A 19,424-nucleotide genomic window follows, 5' to 3' on the forward strand; every position below is an offset into this window, starting at 1 on the left:
CCTAAAACCAAGGCCTCGAGGCTATAAGCTTGGGAGTCGTCTGCCAGCAGAAGCGCTCTTATTGGAGAGAAGAAATGAAAACGGATAAAGGAGGAAGGGCTCCTGACTAAGGCACAGATGACAATTTGTATCCATTCGGGGTTGTTCCCTTTTTTTTTTTTTAATTTATTTATTTATGATAGTCACAGAGAGAGAGAGAGAGAGAGAGGCAGACACAGGCAGAGGGAGAAGCAGGCTCCCTGCACTGGGAGCCTGATGTGGGATTCGATCCCAGGTCTCCAGGATCGCGCCCTGGGCCAAAGGCAGGCGCCAAACCGCTGCGCCACCCAGGGATCCCTCGGGGTTGTTCCTTGTGCCCTAATGAGCTTATATAGGTTGAGTTGATTTCTCAGCAAGTCCTTGGACTTCACTCCTTATTGCTCCCTTATTTGGCCAGATTCTCATTCCTTATCCATCCACATCCCCCAAATGGATTCCAGATAGAATTCTTTCCGTTTTTCTAACCTGGATGCCCTCTTCTTATACTTCTCTTGGACCCTCCTGTCTTTCTTAATCCCAGCGTCAGAAGTGACCTCACCACCTCCTTCTGGGCTCCCAGGGAGGCCTGGACTAGATCTATGAATTACATCTTGCTTGTTTTCCTTTACCAATCATGTGTCTGATTGTCACGACCATGACACGCTCTGTCAGAATTTAAAGATGTTGTTTTCAAGAGTGACTTTTTGATTCAACCTGTATTGCCTGGAGTTGTTGCTTGACTAGAGATTTGGTTAAATTTCAGGTAAAATGAACTCCCTTTTAATAGAATGTCCAAGTCTCTGCTGTTCTTCTATCTGCTGGTTTGGTTTTTCTCACGAGGGCTCCCGATTGTGGGTCAACAGCTCCCTTATTTTTCCCATCAGAGGTTTTCGGTGCCACATATAATACAAAGCTCTTACCACCTTGTTTTTGTAGAAATGAGAATGAAATCTTGGCTTTCTAATTTTACTCCTTCCCTTTTATTATTGGTTGCTACTGACTTATGCAACATGATTCTTCCCTGGGTACTCATCAACGGGTATAGTTTTCAGCTTGGCATAGCTCAGACCTCAAACTTTTAAAGTTTTAAAGCAGCCGAGTTGCACAGACGGTCAATAAATCACTCACTATCACCACTTTATTGCTTGTAAGGTGGTTACCCCGCTTTACCCATAGCGACTTTTCAATTTGATTAAAATGCAGTTTCATCAGGTCATGGTTGAGTCCTCCAGATATAAAAATACATAAAGCAAAGAGAGAAGCCTATGCTCAAATATTTTTATAACTACCCTTCACCTCTTTAACCATCTACTCCGGCACTTTTGTGGTCCTCATCCTGTAATTCAAATTTCCATGCTCTTTGCCAAAGTAATTTTTATTTAGTGCTTATTCCAACCTCTTGTCTTTGTGAAAGTGCATTATTTTTTCCTGCTAACTGGGGGGGGGGAGCGCTGGTCCTGCTGCAAAGCATTTTCTACATCTTGCATTAGCTCCTATGTGATCTGTAAATCAGGCTCTGAGGGTGGTATAACATGGAAGGTGTCTTGGTTTATTTGCGGTTCTTTTCCAGACACAGGGAGCCAGGATAGTGGGAGTGGAATTGTTATCTTAGGCAGGAAAAAGAGAAACTCTCAGCTTGGCTACTGTCCTGGCAGCAGGAGCCCTTTTGAGTGTATTTTAAGAAAAATTAAAAGTGAGCGTCTGTATCCAGGGCTTCCTTGCCCAGGGCAGTGTGCTGCCAGCCTGGCATGGCTCTTGGCTTGTCTTAGTCTGTTTGGGCCACTATAATCAAATCCCACGGACTGGGCAGCTTAGAAACAATAGACATTTATTTCTCAGGTCTGGAGGCTGGGAGTCTGACATTGGGGTGCCAGCACTGTTGGATGAGGGCCCTCTTCTCAGAGACTTCTTGTTGTGTCCTCACACGGTAGAAGAGGTGAGGGAGCTCTCTGGGGTCTCTCTTATAAGGGTGCTAATCCCATTCACAAAGGTTTTGCCCTCCTGATCTAGTCACCTCCCAACAGCCCCCCACCTCCTAATACCATTACATTGGGGGATAGGATTTCAACGTACGAATTTTGAGGGGGCACAGATGTTCCGACCATAGCACAGGTCATGTGGCAGGTTGTCCTATTTCCTCGTCTATCTCCAGGGTCCCCCCTACACCCTACCCCCTGTCTCTGTGGATTGCCTTGGCTTCCACCAGTGAGTTAATGTCTCGCCAGCATGCCACCCTGCTCTTGCTGTACATGTCGAATGTCTGCAGTGATGACACACAGGCTGTCTGCCCGAGTGCTGTACTTTATCTGACAAGAGCACCAGTGGTTGGTCTGGTTGCAGTGATCGGATTTGGAGTGCTGTGCCTCAACCCCGTTTGCTTCTCCAGCCCTCTTGTTTTGACACCGTGTTTTTTTTGGGGGGGGGCATTTTATTATTTTATTTTATTTAAATTCAGTGAATTAACATATGTATTATTTATTGGTTTCAGAGGTAGAGGTCAGTGATTCATCTGTTGCATATCACACCCAGTGCTCATCACATCACGTGCTCTCCTTAGTGCCCGTCACCCAGTTACCCTGTCTCCCCCCACCTCCCGTCCAGCGACCCTCAGTTTGTTTCCTATGATTAAGAGTCTTGGGCAGCCCCGGTGGCGCAGCAGTTTAGCGCCGCCTGCAGCCCAGGGTGTGATCCTGGGGACCCGGGATCGAGTCCCACGTCGGGCTCCCTGCATGGAGCCTGCTTCTCCCTCTGCCTGTGTCTCTGTCTCTGTCTCTCTCTCTCTCTGTGTGTTACTCATGAATAAATAAAATCTTAAAAAAAATTTAAAAAAGGCTCATGGTTTGTCTCCTTCTCTGATTTCATCTTATTTTTTCCTCTCTTTCCCTTGTGATCCTCTGTTTTGTTTCTTAAATTCCACATATGAGTGAGATCATATAATTGTCTTTCTCTGATTTCTTTCACTTAGTGTAACATCCTCTAGTTTCATCCACACCATTGCAAATGGCAAGATTTCATTTTTTTGATGGCTGAGTAGTATTTCATTGTAGATATATGCCACATCTTCTGTATCCATGCATCTGTCGACGGACATCTGGGCTCTTCCCACAGTTTGGCTATTGTGGACATGGCTGCTATGAACATTGGGGTGCAGATGCCCCTTTGGATCACTACCTTTGTATCTTTGGTATAAACACCCAGTAGTGCAGTTGTTGGGTCGTAGGGCAGCTGTATTTTCAACTTTTTGAGGAACCTCCATCCTGTTTTCCAGAGCGGCTGCACCAGCTTGCATTCCCACCAACAGTGTACGAGGGTTCCCCTTTCTCCACATCCTCAGCAACATCTGTTGTTTCCTGACTTGTTAATTTTAGCCATTCTGACTGCTGTGAGGTGGGATCTCATGGTGGTTTCAATTTGTACTTCCCTGATGGGCGATGCGGAGCGTTTTCTCATGTGCTCGTTGGCCGTGTGTAGGTCTTCTTTGGAGAAATGTCTGTTCGTGTCTTCTGCCCATTTCTTGACTGGATTGTTTGCTTTTTGGGTGTTGAGTTTGATTTCTTTATAGATCTTGGATATGAGCCCTTTATCTGATGTGTCAAAGTTTGCAAAAGATCTTCTCCCGTTCTGCCGGTTTGGTTGTGTTTTGGCTTTGTGGCCTGTTTCCTTTGCTGTGCAGAAGCTTTTTATCTTGATGAAGTCCCAATGGTTCGTTTTTGCCTTTGCTTCCCTGGCCCTTGGAGACGTGTCTGGTTAGAAGTTGCTGAGGTCACAGAGGGTGCTGCCTACGTTCCCTTTGCTTTGGCAGAACTTGAGATTTTTCAGAAATGCATGCGATCGATCTTCAGTATTTGTGGTTCTGTATTTGTGAATCTGGCTGCTCACTAAAAGTCCCTTGTAACCCCCAGTGAGCACATGCTTACTCACAGACACGTGCGTGTGCAGAGTGGCAAAAAGTTTGACTCCCCAGAAAGGCACGTTCCTAGCTCCGCCGTCGTATTTCGGCTCTCAGGCTATAAACAAACGTCCTTTGTACAGACTGTCTAGTGCCATGTCTTTCACATCTTTGTGCCTTTCTGTTGGTAATGCTGCTGTCTGGCACGGCCCCGAGTGCCATGCTGGCGTGCGCCGGCTGTTGCGCGTGCCGGAAGGCTGCGGCGTGCCTCATGGAGAAAAGCCGTTTGTCAGATAAGCTTCACTCAGGTGTGAGTTGTAGTGCTGTGGCCGTGACTTCAGTGTTAATGAGTCAGCAGTATATATTCAATAAGAGGTCTTTAAGCGAAAACACTAAACGCAAGGTTGTATAGTGACCGGTTTACTAAGTTGTGACCAGAGGCCTGCAGGAACCTAGCCCTACAGATCACCCAGGGACGTTGCCTCAGAATTCTCTAATTTGGTGTTCATGGTGACTTTATGGGACATAACGACCGCAAATAACAAAGATTGACTGTGCTACACACCGACTGTTGGTGTCTCCCCAAAGTTATGTGTTGGAACCTAACCCTCAACGTGAGTCGTTAGGAGATGCAGCCCTTGGGCTGTGATCAGGCCGTGAGAGCTGAGCCCTCATCAGCGGGATTAGTGTCCTTATAAAAGAGACTGTGGAGAGCTCCTCTGATGTTCCCAGCATGTGAAGACACAGTGGAAAGGTGGCTGTCTTTGAACCAGGTTGAGGGTCTTCACCGGACACCAAACCTGCAGCGCCTTGGTCTTGGACTTTAGTCTCCAGGACTGTGAGAAATAAATTTCTGTTGTTTCTAAGCCGCCCGGTCTATGGTGCTCTGTTAGAGCAGCCCGAAGCGACTAAGACGGACTGGATAGATATTCATTACAGCACAGGGGCCCATGTGGAGATAATTCTTCCTGGCATAAGAAAATACCATGCGTGGCTCCTTCTGTTGTGTCTGTGCAGATGTCCCGTATGATGGTTTCAATCACAGGCTTTCTCTCCCAGGTGTAACTAGTATGGTCAATGCAGGAGCGATGAGTGGCTCTGGAAACCTGATGGATTTCCTCGATGAGCCATTCCCTGATGTGGGGACATATGAAGACTTCCACACCATCGACTGGCTACGGGAAAAGTCACGGGACACCGACAGACACAGGAAGGTAGGTGGCACTCATCAAAGACATGTTGAAGAGGATCCCTCCAAACAGCTAGGCCGTGCTCTCATGGGATAGTTACCGAGCCAGGGTTAGGGTCGCATGTCACATACGGGGCTAGATTCTGAAGGAGAAGGACTAGCTGGAGAGGCAGAGGTGTGGACAAGCAATTACAGTGTTACCTGCTCTGGGTGGGAGGCTGTGTCATACAGAGGTCCGGTGTGGAGGGCGATGAGGGGACTCCGGAACCAGACAAATCAATTACATCCTGCCCTTGACACCTTTAGGCTGGGTGATCTTTGGGGTGACATTTCTAGACCTGGCTTCTCATCTACAAGGATGGAGGTCATTATATCCAAATATTGAATGAGTTGCGTGTGTATGAAAGCACATATTCCAATGCCTGGCATCTAGTTGGCGATCGCTATATATTTTAGTGGCCACCCTAAGGTTGGGTATCAGATGCTGTGGGATCACTCAGGAGGGGGGGTTAGGGAAGGATGATTTAGAGGGTGACATTCCAGTTGGTTCTTGAAGGTTCTCTAGGAGTTTGCCAGGCAGAGAAAAGGGAAAGGATTCTAAAATCAGAAGCAGCCCTTCCTTACGTCACAGAGGCAGGAGAGAACATGGCCCGATAGGTCGGGAAGCTGTGAGGCCTGGTGGAGGGTTCACAGAAGGGGAGGATAGAGGTGAGTCTGGCAGCCCGGGCTGCGGAGCGGAGCCCCTCTGGGGGTGACCCAGCAGGCCGTGAAGGGACGTTCGGGTTCCATCCTCCTGGTCCCAGAGTGCAAGAAAGGGGCATCACAGACGGAGAAACAGGGAGCTTGGAAACTAGTTCAGGAGAAAGAGGAGGCAGGTGTGACAAGACAGTGAAGTGCGGATGGAGAGGGGCTCAGGGCGAGTTACTCAGAGGAGCCCCTGACAGGGTCGGGGGGCGGGTGTCGGGGAGAGGCAGGGCGTGGGGTCCCGGACGAGGCCTGGCTGCGGCGGGCAGGGGGTGATGTCCCTCTTGGCAAGAAGGAAGAACAGGGGAGCAGCAGCTGTGTGGGGGCGGCCGTGAGTCGCGTCTCAGCCCCTGGGAGTGAGCTGTGACCCGGCCTGGCGCTGGGGGCGCTGGGGGCGCTGGGCAGGTGGCTGGAACCCCACAGTGCCGGGGGTGGGGAGGGGCTGCGTGGGTACAGAGGGAGAGGTCGGGAGGTAGTCAGAACTCTGGGCACTGCCAGGGTTGGGTAGGTGCCCTGGGGGGCCGGAGGGGCGCCTGCGACAGACACTGTGGACCAGGTGGGGACCAGCAGAGGGGTCCCGAGTAAAAGGGTAAAAGGAGGACCTGGCGGTGGGGACGGGGCTGCCGGCCAGGTCACCTGTGTGGAGAGGGAGGGGAGGAGACAGACCCACTGTGTGGGGACTGCCGGTGGCCTCGGGGCAGCCCCCTCCGAGCGGGGGGAGAGCTGACGTCAAGAGCGCCCGCGTCGTCCCGTTTCTCGCACGGCCCAGCAGAGAGTGGGGCGGACTCAAGAAGAGGACCCAGCCTCCTGGGTGCCAGGTGGAGGAAGCGCAGGGGCGGCCTCGGGCCTGGCGCCCTGGAGCCGAGTCCTTGGGCCGGTCCCGCGGCCACCTGCTGGGGCACCTGCTCGGGCACCTGCTGGGGCACCTGCTCCTCCCAAGGAGAGTGTTCTCGGAGCCCCACTCGCTCACACACACAGTCCTTATGGCTCCTTTGGTGCTGCCGTAGCCATAGCCAGGTCGAGGGGCTGTGACAGGGGCCAGGCCACCTGCACAAAGATCTTTCCAGAAAACGTTCTAAGGGACTCCGAGAGGCAGGTCGGGAGGGAGGGGGGTGCTGTGACAGGGTGCCCGGAGGTGCTCAGCCCCCCGGTGGAGGCGGTCCAGGCTGGCCAGTGAGCAGTTCTCGCCGCCAACGTTTGACCTTGCAGACAAAAGAAGGAAATGAATTCTGTGTCGAAGAGCTGCTTCTGTGAGCAGACCGCAAGGAGGGTCCAATAGTCATTCTGATATAAAATGGTGACAATGAATTGCTGTCTCCCTTCAGTATGGCTTCTGAATCCTCACAAGTCAAGTCACACTTAGCAAGTTTTCTTTTAATTGAGTGAATTCGGGGGTGGGGGCTTCTAAGTCCTTGGCGACCATTATGGCATCTCTGCAGCTCTGCGAACCAGAAGGCCCATTTTGTCATTGCACCAAGTGGCGGGAAGGGTAATGGAATTGGCACTTTAGTCGCTTAATTACATTCATTTTCTCACTCTCCCCCGTCTCCCCCAAGGACACGGTTTCAGGGAAGGAAGCGTGAGTTGGAAAACGTATCCAGCCTCAGCCACTGTGTCTTTTTGTTTGCAGATAACCAGCAAAAGCAAGGAGTCCATATGGGAGTTCATCAAGAGTTTGCTGGATGCGTGGTCAGGATGGGTGGTGATGCTGCTCATCGGCCTGCTGGCGGGTACGTGGAGGGCGCGCGGTACCCCCGGGCCACAGCTGGAGGTGCCCGACCCGAGCGCCAGCCGCTCCTGTTGGGGATGGTGTTCTGAAGACGGAGTGTTCCTCTTTTACCCCGTGCAAGGGGTTCATGACTTGAAATAGCGAAGAGCAAAACACACAGCCGTACATTTAACATGAAGGGTATCACCAGTAAGGCAGGAAGGACCCCAAGGCATGGGCCCAAGCGCATTATTGGAAACAAGCCGGAATTAGAGAGCCGGCCGGCCGTGTCTGCACAGCACCAAGGTTTATTGCCAAGCTGGATTTTATCGAAAGCACATATTTTACATCCTGTAGTACTCGGTTATGCAGAAGGCAAGCGAGTACAGGAAAACTTTGATCTCTAATAATAAAACACCATATGAGAGTGGTCTTTAGCAGCACTGCCGGGCCTTGGACTGGATTATACGCATCCTAAGATACTCAAAATAATTCGAGACCCCCGCAGGGTCTGAGGTAGGCCCAGGGGAAATACCTCCAGCCCATGCGTTGTTCTGACCCACAGGGACTCTGCGTCCCTCAGTTTTATAATCCCAGCACCGTGCTTGCAAGCAGTAGATGTTGCCAGAGGTGAACGGAGGAGTATCTGGGGGGGAGACCTGCCCTTTTAATATCAAATGTTCCAGCTCTCCATAGCAATTGTTTCCGGAGACGTTATTTCCTTTAGAAGGCTGTGAAGGTTAATGTCTAAGAATAAGAAATCTGAGTGCACTAAAAGCGATTCACTTAATAAAAATCACCTACCTGTAATAACATAATAGTTGTGGTTATAGGATTGATCGGCGAATGACTGTAATAAAGGCCAAATATAGCAAATGGTCCAAGAAGGACGGAATACTAATGAGCCATAAATACAAATTTTGTGATTACAGAGGATTTTGATTTCTGGGCATTAATTCCGTACCCGGTTTCAGGAGGGGCTTGGTCGCCAGGGAGGGCCCCCATCAGCCGCGGCCCAAGCTAAAGAGCCAAGAGCAGTGCTCACGGGGGATCCTTTTACTCTAGTCACGGCAGCTCTTCCCGCATTTCCCCGATTTTAGCCTTCCTTTCCCAGGGGCAGCCCCGGTGTAGAATGGCAGCGGTGTTGGCAGGGAATTCGGTTTCATGGCTCCTCGGTGTTTCACCACCAATTTGTTTGACTGCTGCCATGAACACCTTGGAAAGCGGGCAGGGTAGGCATTTGCTGTGAATTTTGATGTCTTTATTTAGAATAGATTTATGAAACTGTATACCGTGTCATTATTCTTGGCTTCCAGGCAGGAGAAATAAATAGAGGAAATGAAGAAATCCGGAATAGATGTTGTAGCGTCTGGCCAGAGTAGACAGCCCAGTATGGATTTATTGCCTCACGCAAGAGCCCGATTGGGCTCTCTTTAACAAATCTGGTATTGAGCAGTTCGTTTCACTGTCAACCCAATTTCCACCAGTTCTTTCGGGAACAAAAACAAAAATTTTGCTCCCTGGGCTTCAGATAAATAGTACCTCTGGAGTTGGTACCCTAGCTTTGGGGTAAAGCCCCCCTCCTATCACTCAGCTCCCCATACCCGTGATTCTTTTTTTTTAAAGATTTTATTTATTTATTTGACAAAGAGAGAGCACAAGCAGGGGGAGCAGCAGAGGGAGAGGGAGAAGCAGGCAGGGAGCCTGATGTGGGGCTCCATCCCAAGACCCGGAGGTCATGACCTGAGCCGAAGGCAGATGCTTAACCGACTGAGCCCCCCAGGCGCCCCTGCGCTTGTGATTCTAATGTGCAGCCAGGGCTGAGCACCCCCACTGCAGGGCGCTCTGTGGACACCCCAGCAGACGAACACAGGAGGAAGGCGAGAAGGGGGTGATGCTGGCGGTGAAGGTGGCTACAGTGTGCCTTGAAGGGAAGGCCAGCGAACTGTGTCCCTCTCACTTTTCTGTTCCCCGGTTGTTCTTACAGTGGGGGAGGGGACTCAGCCCCGCCCGCCCGGCCTGTCGTCTCCCCTCCACCGCACCAGCACCGGGGCATTAGGACAGGACATCCTATTCTGTGTCCGGGATGCAGAGGCCGCGGCCGCAGTTATCAGGAGCCGCCACTGGGTGTCGCTGTTGCTCCACGAACGAAGCCCGCGGCGCTGTCGCCGAGTGGGCCTGGAAGCTGGGGCGAGGGATGGCGTGATCACCAGCGGGGGACCCCTCCCTCACCTCCTTTAGGGCTTGGTTCAAACAGCTTCTTTGGCTCGAGGCGTTCCCTGACCACCTTTTTTTTCTTTTTTTCCCTGACCACCTTTTCTAAAAGTCCTCTCGCCCCTCAGCCTTGTGCACCTCGCCCCAGTGTGTGTGTGTGTGTGTGTGTGTGTGTAAAAAAGCTTTATTAAGATCTAATTCACATTCCATACAGTTCACCTCATTAAATTGTACAATGCAGCCATTTCTAGCATATTCAGAGTTGTAAAACCATCGCTGTGCTCAATTTTAGAACATTCTCATCAGCCCCAAAGGACCTCCGTACCCCTTAGCTATCAAGCCTCAGAACCCCCCCCCCCCTTCCTCCCAGCCCCAGGAAGCCAAGAATCTACTTTGTGTCTCTACATATTTGGCTGTTCTGGACATTTTGTCTAGTGCAGTCGCACAGCACGTGCTCTCAGGATGAGCTGCTTCTCTGGCATCATGTCTCCAGGGTTCGTCCTGGACCACGCATCCGTGCTTCGTTCCGTTTTGTGGCCAAATGCTGTTCCATCGTGTGCCTGGACCGCATTTTTTATCTCTATTCAGCAGTACGGGCCTATGGGTTGTTTCCACTTTTTGGCTCTTGTGGACCTTTTTGGCTGCTGTGAGCCTTTGTGTGCAAGTCTTCGTTCGCATAGACGTGTTTTCATGTCTCCTGCGTGTACGCCCAGGAATGGGATTGCTGGGTCAGATGGCAGCTCTACAGTTAACCGTTTGAGGAACTGGCAGGCTGTTTGCCAAAGTGGCTGCGCCCCGGTAACGTGCCGTACTTGCCTCCCAGCACTTACCACCTTCCAACAGAGGCCCTGGTGTCTTTCCCGCCGTGACGTGGGATTCCACAAAGGCAGGGAGCCGAGTCTGCTTTGTTCACTGCCGTCTCCCCAGGGCGCGGAGTAGGGACTGGCACATAGTAGCCCGGTACTTAGTAGATACCCCTTGAGTGGATGGATGGATGCACCTGGGTTTTCTGATTCTCATTCATTATTTATTGCACTATGGATATAAATTCCTGCCACCTACCTGACACAGGTACAACAGTGGACAAGGCAGGTGGCTCTTGCCCGCTTAGAATGGACACAGAGCCTGGACATCTGGCCTGACCCCTGCCTTTGGCATGCAAACCACACAACAGAATTCCCCCTACCCTGGCACACACTTACAGACTAGACACTGTACACACATGTGCGCGTGCACACATACACACACACACACACTCATATTAGGATATGTTAGGTATGGTGATATGGTGATGGGGGAATGCCTGGGAGGTACACCTAGCCCAGACTCAGGAAATTGGGAAAGGCTTCCCAAAGGAGGTGATGAAAATACTGAATCTGGAAGATAAATAGGAGGTTGCCAGGTCTGGGAAGGACGGTGCTGCCTGAGGTGGTGTAAAGAGGAGAGCTCCAGGAACATGGTGTGGGCAGGATGGGGGGTTAGTGATGGAAAGAGAGGAGGCAGGAAAGGAATGAGAGGCCGGCTGTTTGAGTCTGAGACCTGCTAAGGATTCAGGCTTCCTCTCAAGAACAGTGAGCAGGTTTCGGTGTAACAGGAGAAGAGCAGGGAAGGGTAAGCCCTGATGCAGGTGTGTGGATGCAGGTGAGAAAGTGATGTAATAAGGATCTAGTCAAAGTTAGAAAAAGTTAGTAGCCCGGAAGTATTCCCTGCCTCTATAAAAGACTCTGGAATGGATTATTCTAGAAAGAGCTCCAACGTAGCCTTCTGTGGCCTGCTGCACGCTCTATTTTATCTCACTTCTGTCGGCCTTTGAAGTAGTTACCTAGAGGCACCTGGATGGCTCAGTTGGTGAAGCAACTGCCTTGGACTCAGGTCATGACCCTGGGGTCCTAGGATCGAGCCCCACATTGGGCTCCCTGCTCAGTGGGGAGTCTGTTTCTCCCTCTGCCTCTGCTCCTCTTCTCTGCTTTCTCTCTTAAATAAATAAGATCTTTAAAAAAACAGTCACCTACTTACATAGATCCACAATCCTTTATCCATAATTTAAAAAATCCAGAAAGTTCTAATGGGGATTTTTCAAATTTTGTGGCAAAACCTTACTTAACGATGAGGCTATTATAGTCATTATGCCTCTATTTTGTCTGAAGTGTCAAATTTGCCTGAGAAATATCAATGTGTGTGATCCCAGCATCGTGTCCCAGAAGCCACTGAGGGGGCTACCTCCTCTATAGGGCTTATGTACCCTGTTTCTAGAATTTGGAATGGGTGAATTCTGAAAGGTACTTGGCCCCAGTGGCTTGTGATGACTTGAGCCTTGTGTGTCTGTCACTCCTGTCGGATTTAAGCCAACCACGTACCAGGTATCCTTGGTCACCTCCTCCTCCGGCATGGCTTGCCTGGCTGCTGGGCTCCTGCGTCGGCCCCCAAGCTGCATCTTCTTCTGCATCATCACAGGCGGTTCCTCTAAGTGACTCTTGCTGCTTCTTCCAGGCACCTTGGCTGGGGTCATTGATCTCGCCGTCGACTGGATGACCGATTTGAAGGAGGGGGTCTGCTTGTCTGCCTTCTGGTACAGCCACGAGCAGTGCTGCTGGACTTCCAACGAGACCACTTTTGAGGACAGGGACAAGTGTCCCCTGTGGCAGAAATGGTCGGAGCTGCTGGTGAATCAGTCGGAGGTGGGTGTCTGGGCAAGGGCCTGGCCGGGACCACTCGCTATTCCACAGGCACTTTGGAACACCACTGGGCCTTCTGTGAATGTGCTTTCACGTTCAAGGGTCTGTTCTGATCACCGTCCTTGGTGCAATACCAGTGCCACTTGGCTTTTTCTAGCTCTCATGTGCAAACTTAAGTCAAAAAAGCCTTTCCTCTTGATTCACATTCACGAAATATATATATATACTTGTACAAGTCTTGTTAATTTTCTTACTGAGAGTGGTTTGCTGAGGGTGCTAAAGAGGTAGGGTTGCATTTTATACCTTCTAGTAAGAAAAGAAATTATCTTTTTTTTAAACAAAAAAACAATACCAGCTTTATTGAGCTAGAATTCACTCGGTATGCCATTTAAAGTGTACAGTGTACCGGCTTTTGGAATATTCAGAGTCATGCTACTGTCACTACAATATAATTTTAGAATATCTTCGTCATCCCAAATGAAACCTTGTACCCATTAACAGCCACTCCCCATTCCTCCCAACTCAGCAGCCCTAAGCAACCCCTGATTTTCCTGTCTCTGAGGGGAATCCTGCTTTGGTGTCCGACTTCTTTCACTCAGCATCGTGTTTTTCCGGTTCATTCATGTCACAGTGTAAATTGGTATTCCATTTCTTTCTGTGGCTGAGTCCTATCTCACTCTGTGGCTAGACCACATTTATCCACTCATTAGTTGAGGAACACGGGCTGCTTCCACCCTTTCACTGTTAGGAATGATTTTGTTTTGGACATTTGTGTGCAAGTTTTTGTGTGGGCATATTTTCGTCTCTCTGGGGTCTCTGCTTAGTTGGGAAATTTCTAGGTCATGTGGTAACCCTTTAAACCCTTTGAGGAACTGCCTGAATGTTTCCCGGAGTGATTTCATCATTCTCTATCCGAAACAGCCGCATGTGAGGGTTTCTGTTTGTCCACCTGCTTGCCAACACTTGTGAGTGTCTGGATTTGGTTCTAGCCCTCCTGGCAGGTGTGAAGTGCCATCTCAGTGTGGTTTGTGTTCTCGCCCTCTGATGCATTTTCACGAGTGCATTGCAGAGTATGTTCCTGGGCCTTCTGTCAAGGGAGGGGCCCAGGCATAGCGGGTGTTGTGGGGAGCTGCAGACTGGGTGCTTGCCTTTGTGGCACTTAGAGCTTCAGATCTGTACAAAAAGACCTTCATTAGGGAAAAAGGGTTAGCTTGTAACTGAATTCAGTGGTGACTGCAGTGACTATAGGTCATCGACATCAGAAACCCAGGTAGAGGGAAACTAGGTTGGCAAGATTCACCTTAAGGGTAGTGCAAAGATGTATTTTTGGAAAATGGATGTGATTTATCCCTTTTCTCCCACCACCACACACTTTTAAAATTAATTAATTAATTAATTTTGCCCGATAGACTTAGCATAGATGAAGATATGTGGAATGTACTTTGCCATTTTGCTAAACCTCTTCCTCCGTGGAATTGAAAAGTAATTCCTTCCAATCTCAGAAGTAGACGGGGCTCTTGAAATCTCACACGTTCTCGGTGCTCTCCATTACTTCCCAAAATAAATTCTCTACTGGGGTTGATGGGAGTGGGCAGGCAAAATTGGCTGGACACCTTATTTTATTTCTTGTCTCCTATTTGCAATAGGTTTTCTTTGGGGGGAAATAGGGCTGTCCATGTTTTCAACCTTTTCTAAGATTTATACTTTCTTTCTTTTTTTTTAAATTTTTATTTATTTATGATAGTCACACACACACACACACACACACACACACACAGAGAGAGAGGGGCAGAGACATAGGCAGAGGGAGAAGCAGGCTCCATGCACCGGGAGCCCGACGTGGGATTCGATCCCGGGTCTCCAGGATCGCGCCCTGGGCTAAAGGCAGGCGCCAAACCGCTGCGCCACCCAGGGATCCCAGATTTATACTTTCATTCAAAGAATGCCTGTTAGGAAGAGTGGGAAGTTATTTTTAGTCTCAAAAAAGTAGGGTTCTAAGTGGGTGAAATGCATTGCTCGGCCCGACTTCTCTCGCATAGGCTTTGAATATATGGGGCCGCAAAGGCCAGAGCGGTGGCCCGGAGCGCGCGTTTGCAGTTACCAGGTGCCCGGGGCCGCGGCCCGTCCTTCCTTTCGGCCTTCACTGGGGTGCTGCGGGGGTGGCGGGAGGCCCCCAGACCGGTCCTCGGCGCAGAAAGCACTGTTCGGCTGTCAGCTGGCTCAGACTAAAGGCTTCAGGGCGTTCTCCCGCAGGAGGCGGTGGCCCTTCCCCTGCAAAAGTGCCAGGCGGGCTTGCTGAAGCGCATTTTGCTGCCCTCACCCCGGGGGGTGCAGCCTGTGCTCCCCGCCGAGGGAGGCCGGTCCCCCGCCGAGCTGGCCGAACCTTCCAGGGCCTTCGGCAGAGGCCTCCGCTGCACCCTCCGTGGCCCGGCAGGAGCGATGACGTCCACGCAGGCCATGACGTCCACGCAGGCAGGCGCCCTGGTGGGAGGCGGTGTCAGCAGCTCCGGGAGGGCCCCCCATCGCAGGAGCAGCGGCCAAGCCCCCCGGGGCGCCCGGGGGTCGGGGCGCTGCTCGGCCCCGCGGCGCCTCACGGTTCATCCTTGCCTCGCGTGTTTAGGGGGCCAGCGCGTACATCCTGAACTACCTGATGTACATCCTGTGGGCCTTGCTGTTTGCGTTCCTGGCCGTCTCCCTGGTGCGCGTGTTCGCGCCCTACGCCTGCGGCTCGGGTATCCCGGAGGTGAGTGCTGCCCCCCTTGCTCTTGCGCCCGCACAAAGAGCGGCAAATGCTTCTGTGGCGCCTAGGGCCCAAGCCCAGGCCCGAGCACCTGCTACCTGTCAGCCCATTTGGCCCTTACAGCGAGCCTATGAGGTAGCTTCTACTTTTCACTTGGTGGCTGAGGAAAGTGAAGCGCAGAGAGGGTACGTAACGTGCCCGACGTCACACAGCTGCCTAGCCGCAAGTTGCACGCGGCCGTCTGGCTTCAGAACTTATGCTCTATGTCTAGAAGCTGTGCCCTGTTGCTTCTCAGATGCTTAAATGCTTTGCAAACCGGGCATAACCCTGAGAGCCCGAGGAATCAGAGTTCATTAACCCTGTGCCTACACGGGGCACCTTAGAGGCCTGTCCGTGCACCTGTGATGTAATGAGAGGCAAAGACCGGAACGGAGGTTTGTTGCTCAGAAAGTTTACTGATGAGTCAACTCTCTTATGAGTAAACTCCCTTGCCACGTTTAGCTTTGCTGGTGACAAGGTAATAGCAATGTTTAAAAAACTTAATTCCACATCCAAGGCTTGTGCTATGAATACACCCCTGTGAGGTTAGAGTTCTTAGGTTTTTTTTTTTTAGCACTTTGATGTAAGCCGAGTGTGAGGGAAGTGACCTCATTGATCAAGAGGAATGCTTGAGATTAAACTTCAGACCTAAGAGGATCTACTGTAGAATAATGGCATTGAGCTAATTCCCTCAAAAGCCCAGGCAGTAAACATTTTAAGCCAAAAATAAGTCTAAAAGTTCTTATATTGGGGCGCCTGTTGGCCCACACTGTTAAGTGACTGACTCTTGGTTTTAGCTCAGGTCATGATCTCAGGGCGATGACATGGAGCCCCGTGTGGGCTCCACACTAGCATGGAGTCTGTTTGGGACTCTCTTTCCCTCTCCCCTTTCTCCCTGTGTCTCTCTCTCTCTCTCTCTCTCTCTCTAACAAATAAATAAGCATTTCTTTAAACAAGTTCTATCACTATAATCAATGCAGTTCAGTTATCCTTCAAGCTGGTGCTTCAGAAGTGCCCCAGAGGTGGAGATGGCGAGTTGAAAGACGTGACCAGTTGTGGCGACAGACCTGCACGGGTCCCTGCTCCCCTGCACTCACGCTCTTTGGTGGCACTTGCCAACACTGCTGCTGTTCCGGGCAGTTCTTGGAAACAGCTGGAGTAACTGAAAGATTGTCAAAAGAAAAGCCCAACGTTGTCCTGATCCAGGAGAAAGAGAGAGAAGAATACGTCATGCCGGCTTTTTGTTGGTTTGTATTAACATATTCCTGCAGGAACCCGACAGGCAGGCCGCGAACCATCCTGTTTACACCTGTTAAACGGTGAAGAAACCTATACTGCCCAGTGCACGTGTGGACTGGTAGACGCTCGGGCCCGTGCTCTGTGCGTGCTGTGTGTCCTGCACACGGCCCTGCAGCCAGTGCCGTTTTCGGCCTTGGCTCCGCCTTTCTCCCAGATGAGATTGTGCAAAATCAGACGTGAAATGTGCATCACGTCCAGGTTCTTCCCTGATGCGAGACTCACATGGGAACAAATATATGTTTTCAAAGCAAGCATCATGGCACAACTGCCTGCGTCATATTTGGTACCGAAGACCCAAGGCATCCTGGGTGCTAAAAAGAGCAGACTCATGTTGGCCTCTCGGTTTTATGATCACACTGTCCGACAGTAGGCTTTTTTGGGACCCAGGCTGCCTTTCCAAAGTGAACAGGTGGCCGGTGGGAAATTGGAAAGTTTAAAGCATCAATAAAAGGGGTGATGGGCAATCCCATCTTCCCCTTCCAAGAACCAGAGCCACCTGGCTCAGCTTGTGGTCTTGTGGACGGACAGGCGGCCTGGGCGTGGGCTCTGTCTGTGAGGGGCTGCCTGGACTTGGTCTTCGTCCAAAGCGGGCATCTATTCGTGACAGCTGAACTCGGAAGGAGTTAAATCCCAAGTCGAGCATTACGTTTCCTGTGGCAAATGTGCAAGGCACGCACTGGTGGGGATGAAACTCAGAAAAGCAGTAGTAAGTGAAAAAAGTGGCGAAAGAATGTATAAAGTATGATTCTGTTTATATAAAGTCCACAAACAGCCACAATGAGTCCACATACTGTTTAGTGACACACACACACACACACACACACACACGTATGCTAAAAGTATGAAGAAAGGCAAGGGGATCCCTGGGTGGCGCAGCGGTTTGGCGCCTGCCTTTGGCCCAGGGCGTGATCCTGGAGACCCGGGATCGAATCCCACATCAGGCTCCCGGCGAATGGAGCCTGCTTCTCCCTCTGCCTGTGTCTCTGCCTCTCTCTCTTCCTCTCTGTATGACTATCATAAATAAATAAAATTAAAAAAAAAATTAAAAAAAAAAAAAAAGAAAGGCAAGGAATTGATTGGGCTCAGGAAGGAAGAAGGTTCCAGTGAGGAAGCAAACATAGGGCTTTCATAGTTACTCTCCTCTCTGAAATGTGGTGGGTTCAGGAGTGCTTGTTTTATTAATATGCTTTTAACTATATATATATCACATAGCATTAATTTCTCAATTTGTGAAAGAGTTCATAATAATCTTTTTTAAAAAATATTTTATTTATTTGAGAGAGAGAGGGAGAGAATGATCAAGGGGAGGGGAGAGGGCCCGAGGAAGAGGGGGAGAGAGAAGTAGAGTCCCAGATGAGCAGGGAACCCAACACGGGGATTGATCCCAGGACCCCGAGATTGTGACCTGAGCTGAAGGCAGATGCTTAACTGACTAAGCCACCCAGGCGCCCCACAGTAATCTTTTAAAATGCCAGGAACCCAATGGAGGTTTTATAAAGTTTTGGTTACTATGACTCAGTAGTAGCAGAAGTTTCACTATTATTATAGTGGAGCTTGAAATTCCTAACCTTAAGGGTGCAGTACCCACCCCAGCCCTTGGAGGAAGGGGCAGGAGTGAAAAGGACTCTGGTTCATGCGTAAAAAGAACCTTCTGGTCAAAACCCAGCTCACCATGTAAACTTCACTCAAAATGAGATATAGGGCCATTCCCCCTCATTTTTAAAAAATATTTTATTTATTCATGAGAGACACAGAGAGGGAGAGGCAGAGACACAGGCAGAGGGAGAAGCAGGCTCCCTGCAGGGAGCCCGACTCGGGACTCGATCCCGGGACCCTAGAATCACGCCCTGGGCCGAAGGCAGGCGCTAACCCGCTGAGCCACCCAGTGGTTCTCCCTCATTTTAGCAAAGCTACTGGCTGAGCTATTTAGGAAGTAAGCTTCTCTTCGTCCGAGGTGATGTGCTCTGAGCTGCCGCATGGCACGGTGTCCGCGGACTTAGGTGGTGGCGCACTGTGGCACGCCGTGCAAGTTGCTCGTCCTCCCTAGCATTTGCTTATGATACATTTTGATTGCTTAGGATGGACATTTTTTCAAATGCAAACTTAGAGAACATTTATTTTGTGTAATAAATGCTCTGTGTCAGCTCTATTTGAAAAGCACACACTAGTTCTTGGACGTGGGAGTTAGAAGCAGGCAAGGGCGCCCCGTCTCTCGCTGTTTGCTTTGTTGGTAGAACCACTGTTGATTCTATAAGAAATCATGTCCTCTTTTTTTTAAAATAAATATTTTATTTATTTATTTATGAGAAACCCACAGAGAGAGGCAGAGGCACAGGCAGAGGGAAAAGCAGGCTCCCCACGGGTAACCCGATGTGGGACTTGATCCCAGGACCCCAGGGTCACCCTCTAGGCCACAGGCAGACACTCAACCACTGAGCCAGCCAGGCGCCCCAGAAATCATGTCCGCTTAAAACTTACTTTGAATTGATGTTTCAGTTCATGACAAAACGTGAACACTCTCGCAAATATTTATTTACCAGAAAGATTGTACAGTTAACACCAGCAAGTTGCAATTCCCCCCATACATCCCGTGAAAGCCCTGCATGATTCAGTCTCTATTAATTCATATTAAGCAAGTGATTAGGATTTGGCATTTTCTTGGAATGAATTTGCTTTCTTTAGTCCCTAATTTGATCACGACAATTTTATAAAATCATTATAGAGAATTACAAAATACCTATTACATTGTTCAATTCACCACATGTCACGGCTGGCAGAGGCTCAGGTAATTTAGATGCTTGTAATCTTCTAAATGGTATTACGCTCTTAAACTGTACCCTAGGGTCCAAATCCACATTAACTAACTGACAAAAAATTATAGATAATTTTATTCGAGGCAACACAAAAGG

General features: G+C 50.0%; 1 protein-coding gene across 2 annotated transcripts in view; it reads left to right on the plus strand.

The window, feature by feature from the left end:
• Positions 1-19,424, plus strand: part of CLCN4 (chloride voltage-gated channel 4) — a 69,575-nt gene that overhangs the window by 23,416 nt on the left and 26,735 nt on the right. For both annotated transcript variants that reach the window (XM_026015319.2, XM_072743486.1), the window contains 4 exons: positions 4,967-5,121; positions 7,471-7,570; positions 12,253-12,440; positions 15,058-15,180. In XM_026015319.2, the coding sequence (XP_025871104.1) occupies positions 4,978-5,121; positions 7,471-7,570; positions 12,253-12,440; positions 15,058-15,180 (555 nt within the window). In that variant the 5' untranslated portion in view covers positions 4,967-4,977. The remainder of the gene's footprint in view (positions 1-4,966; positions 5,122-7,470; positions 7,571-12,252; positions 12,441-15,057; positions 15,181-19,424) is intronic.

The sequence above is a fragment of the Vulpes vulpes genome, chromosome X, assembly GCF_048418805.1.
Source record: "Vulpes vulpes isolate BD-2025 chromosome X, VulVul3, whole genome shotgun sequence".
Classification (NCBI taxonomy): domain Eukaryota; kingdom Metazoa; phylum Chordata; class Mammalia; order Carnivora; family Canidae; genus Vulpes; species Vulpes vulpes.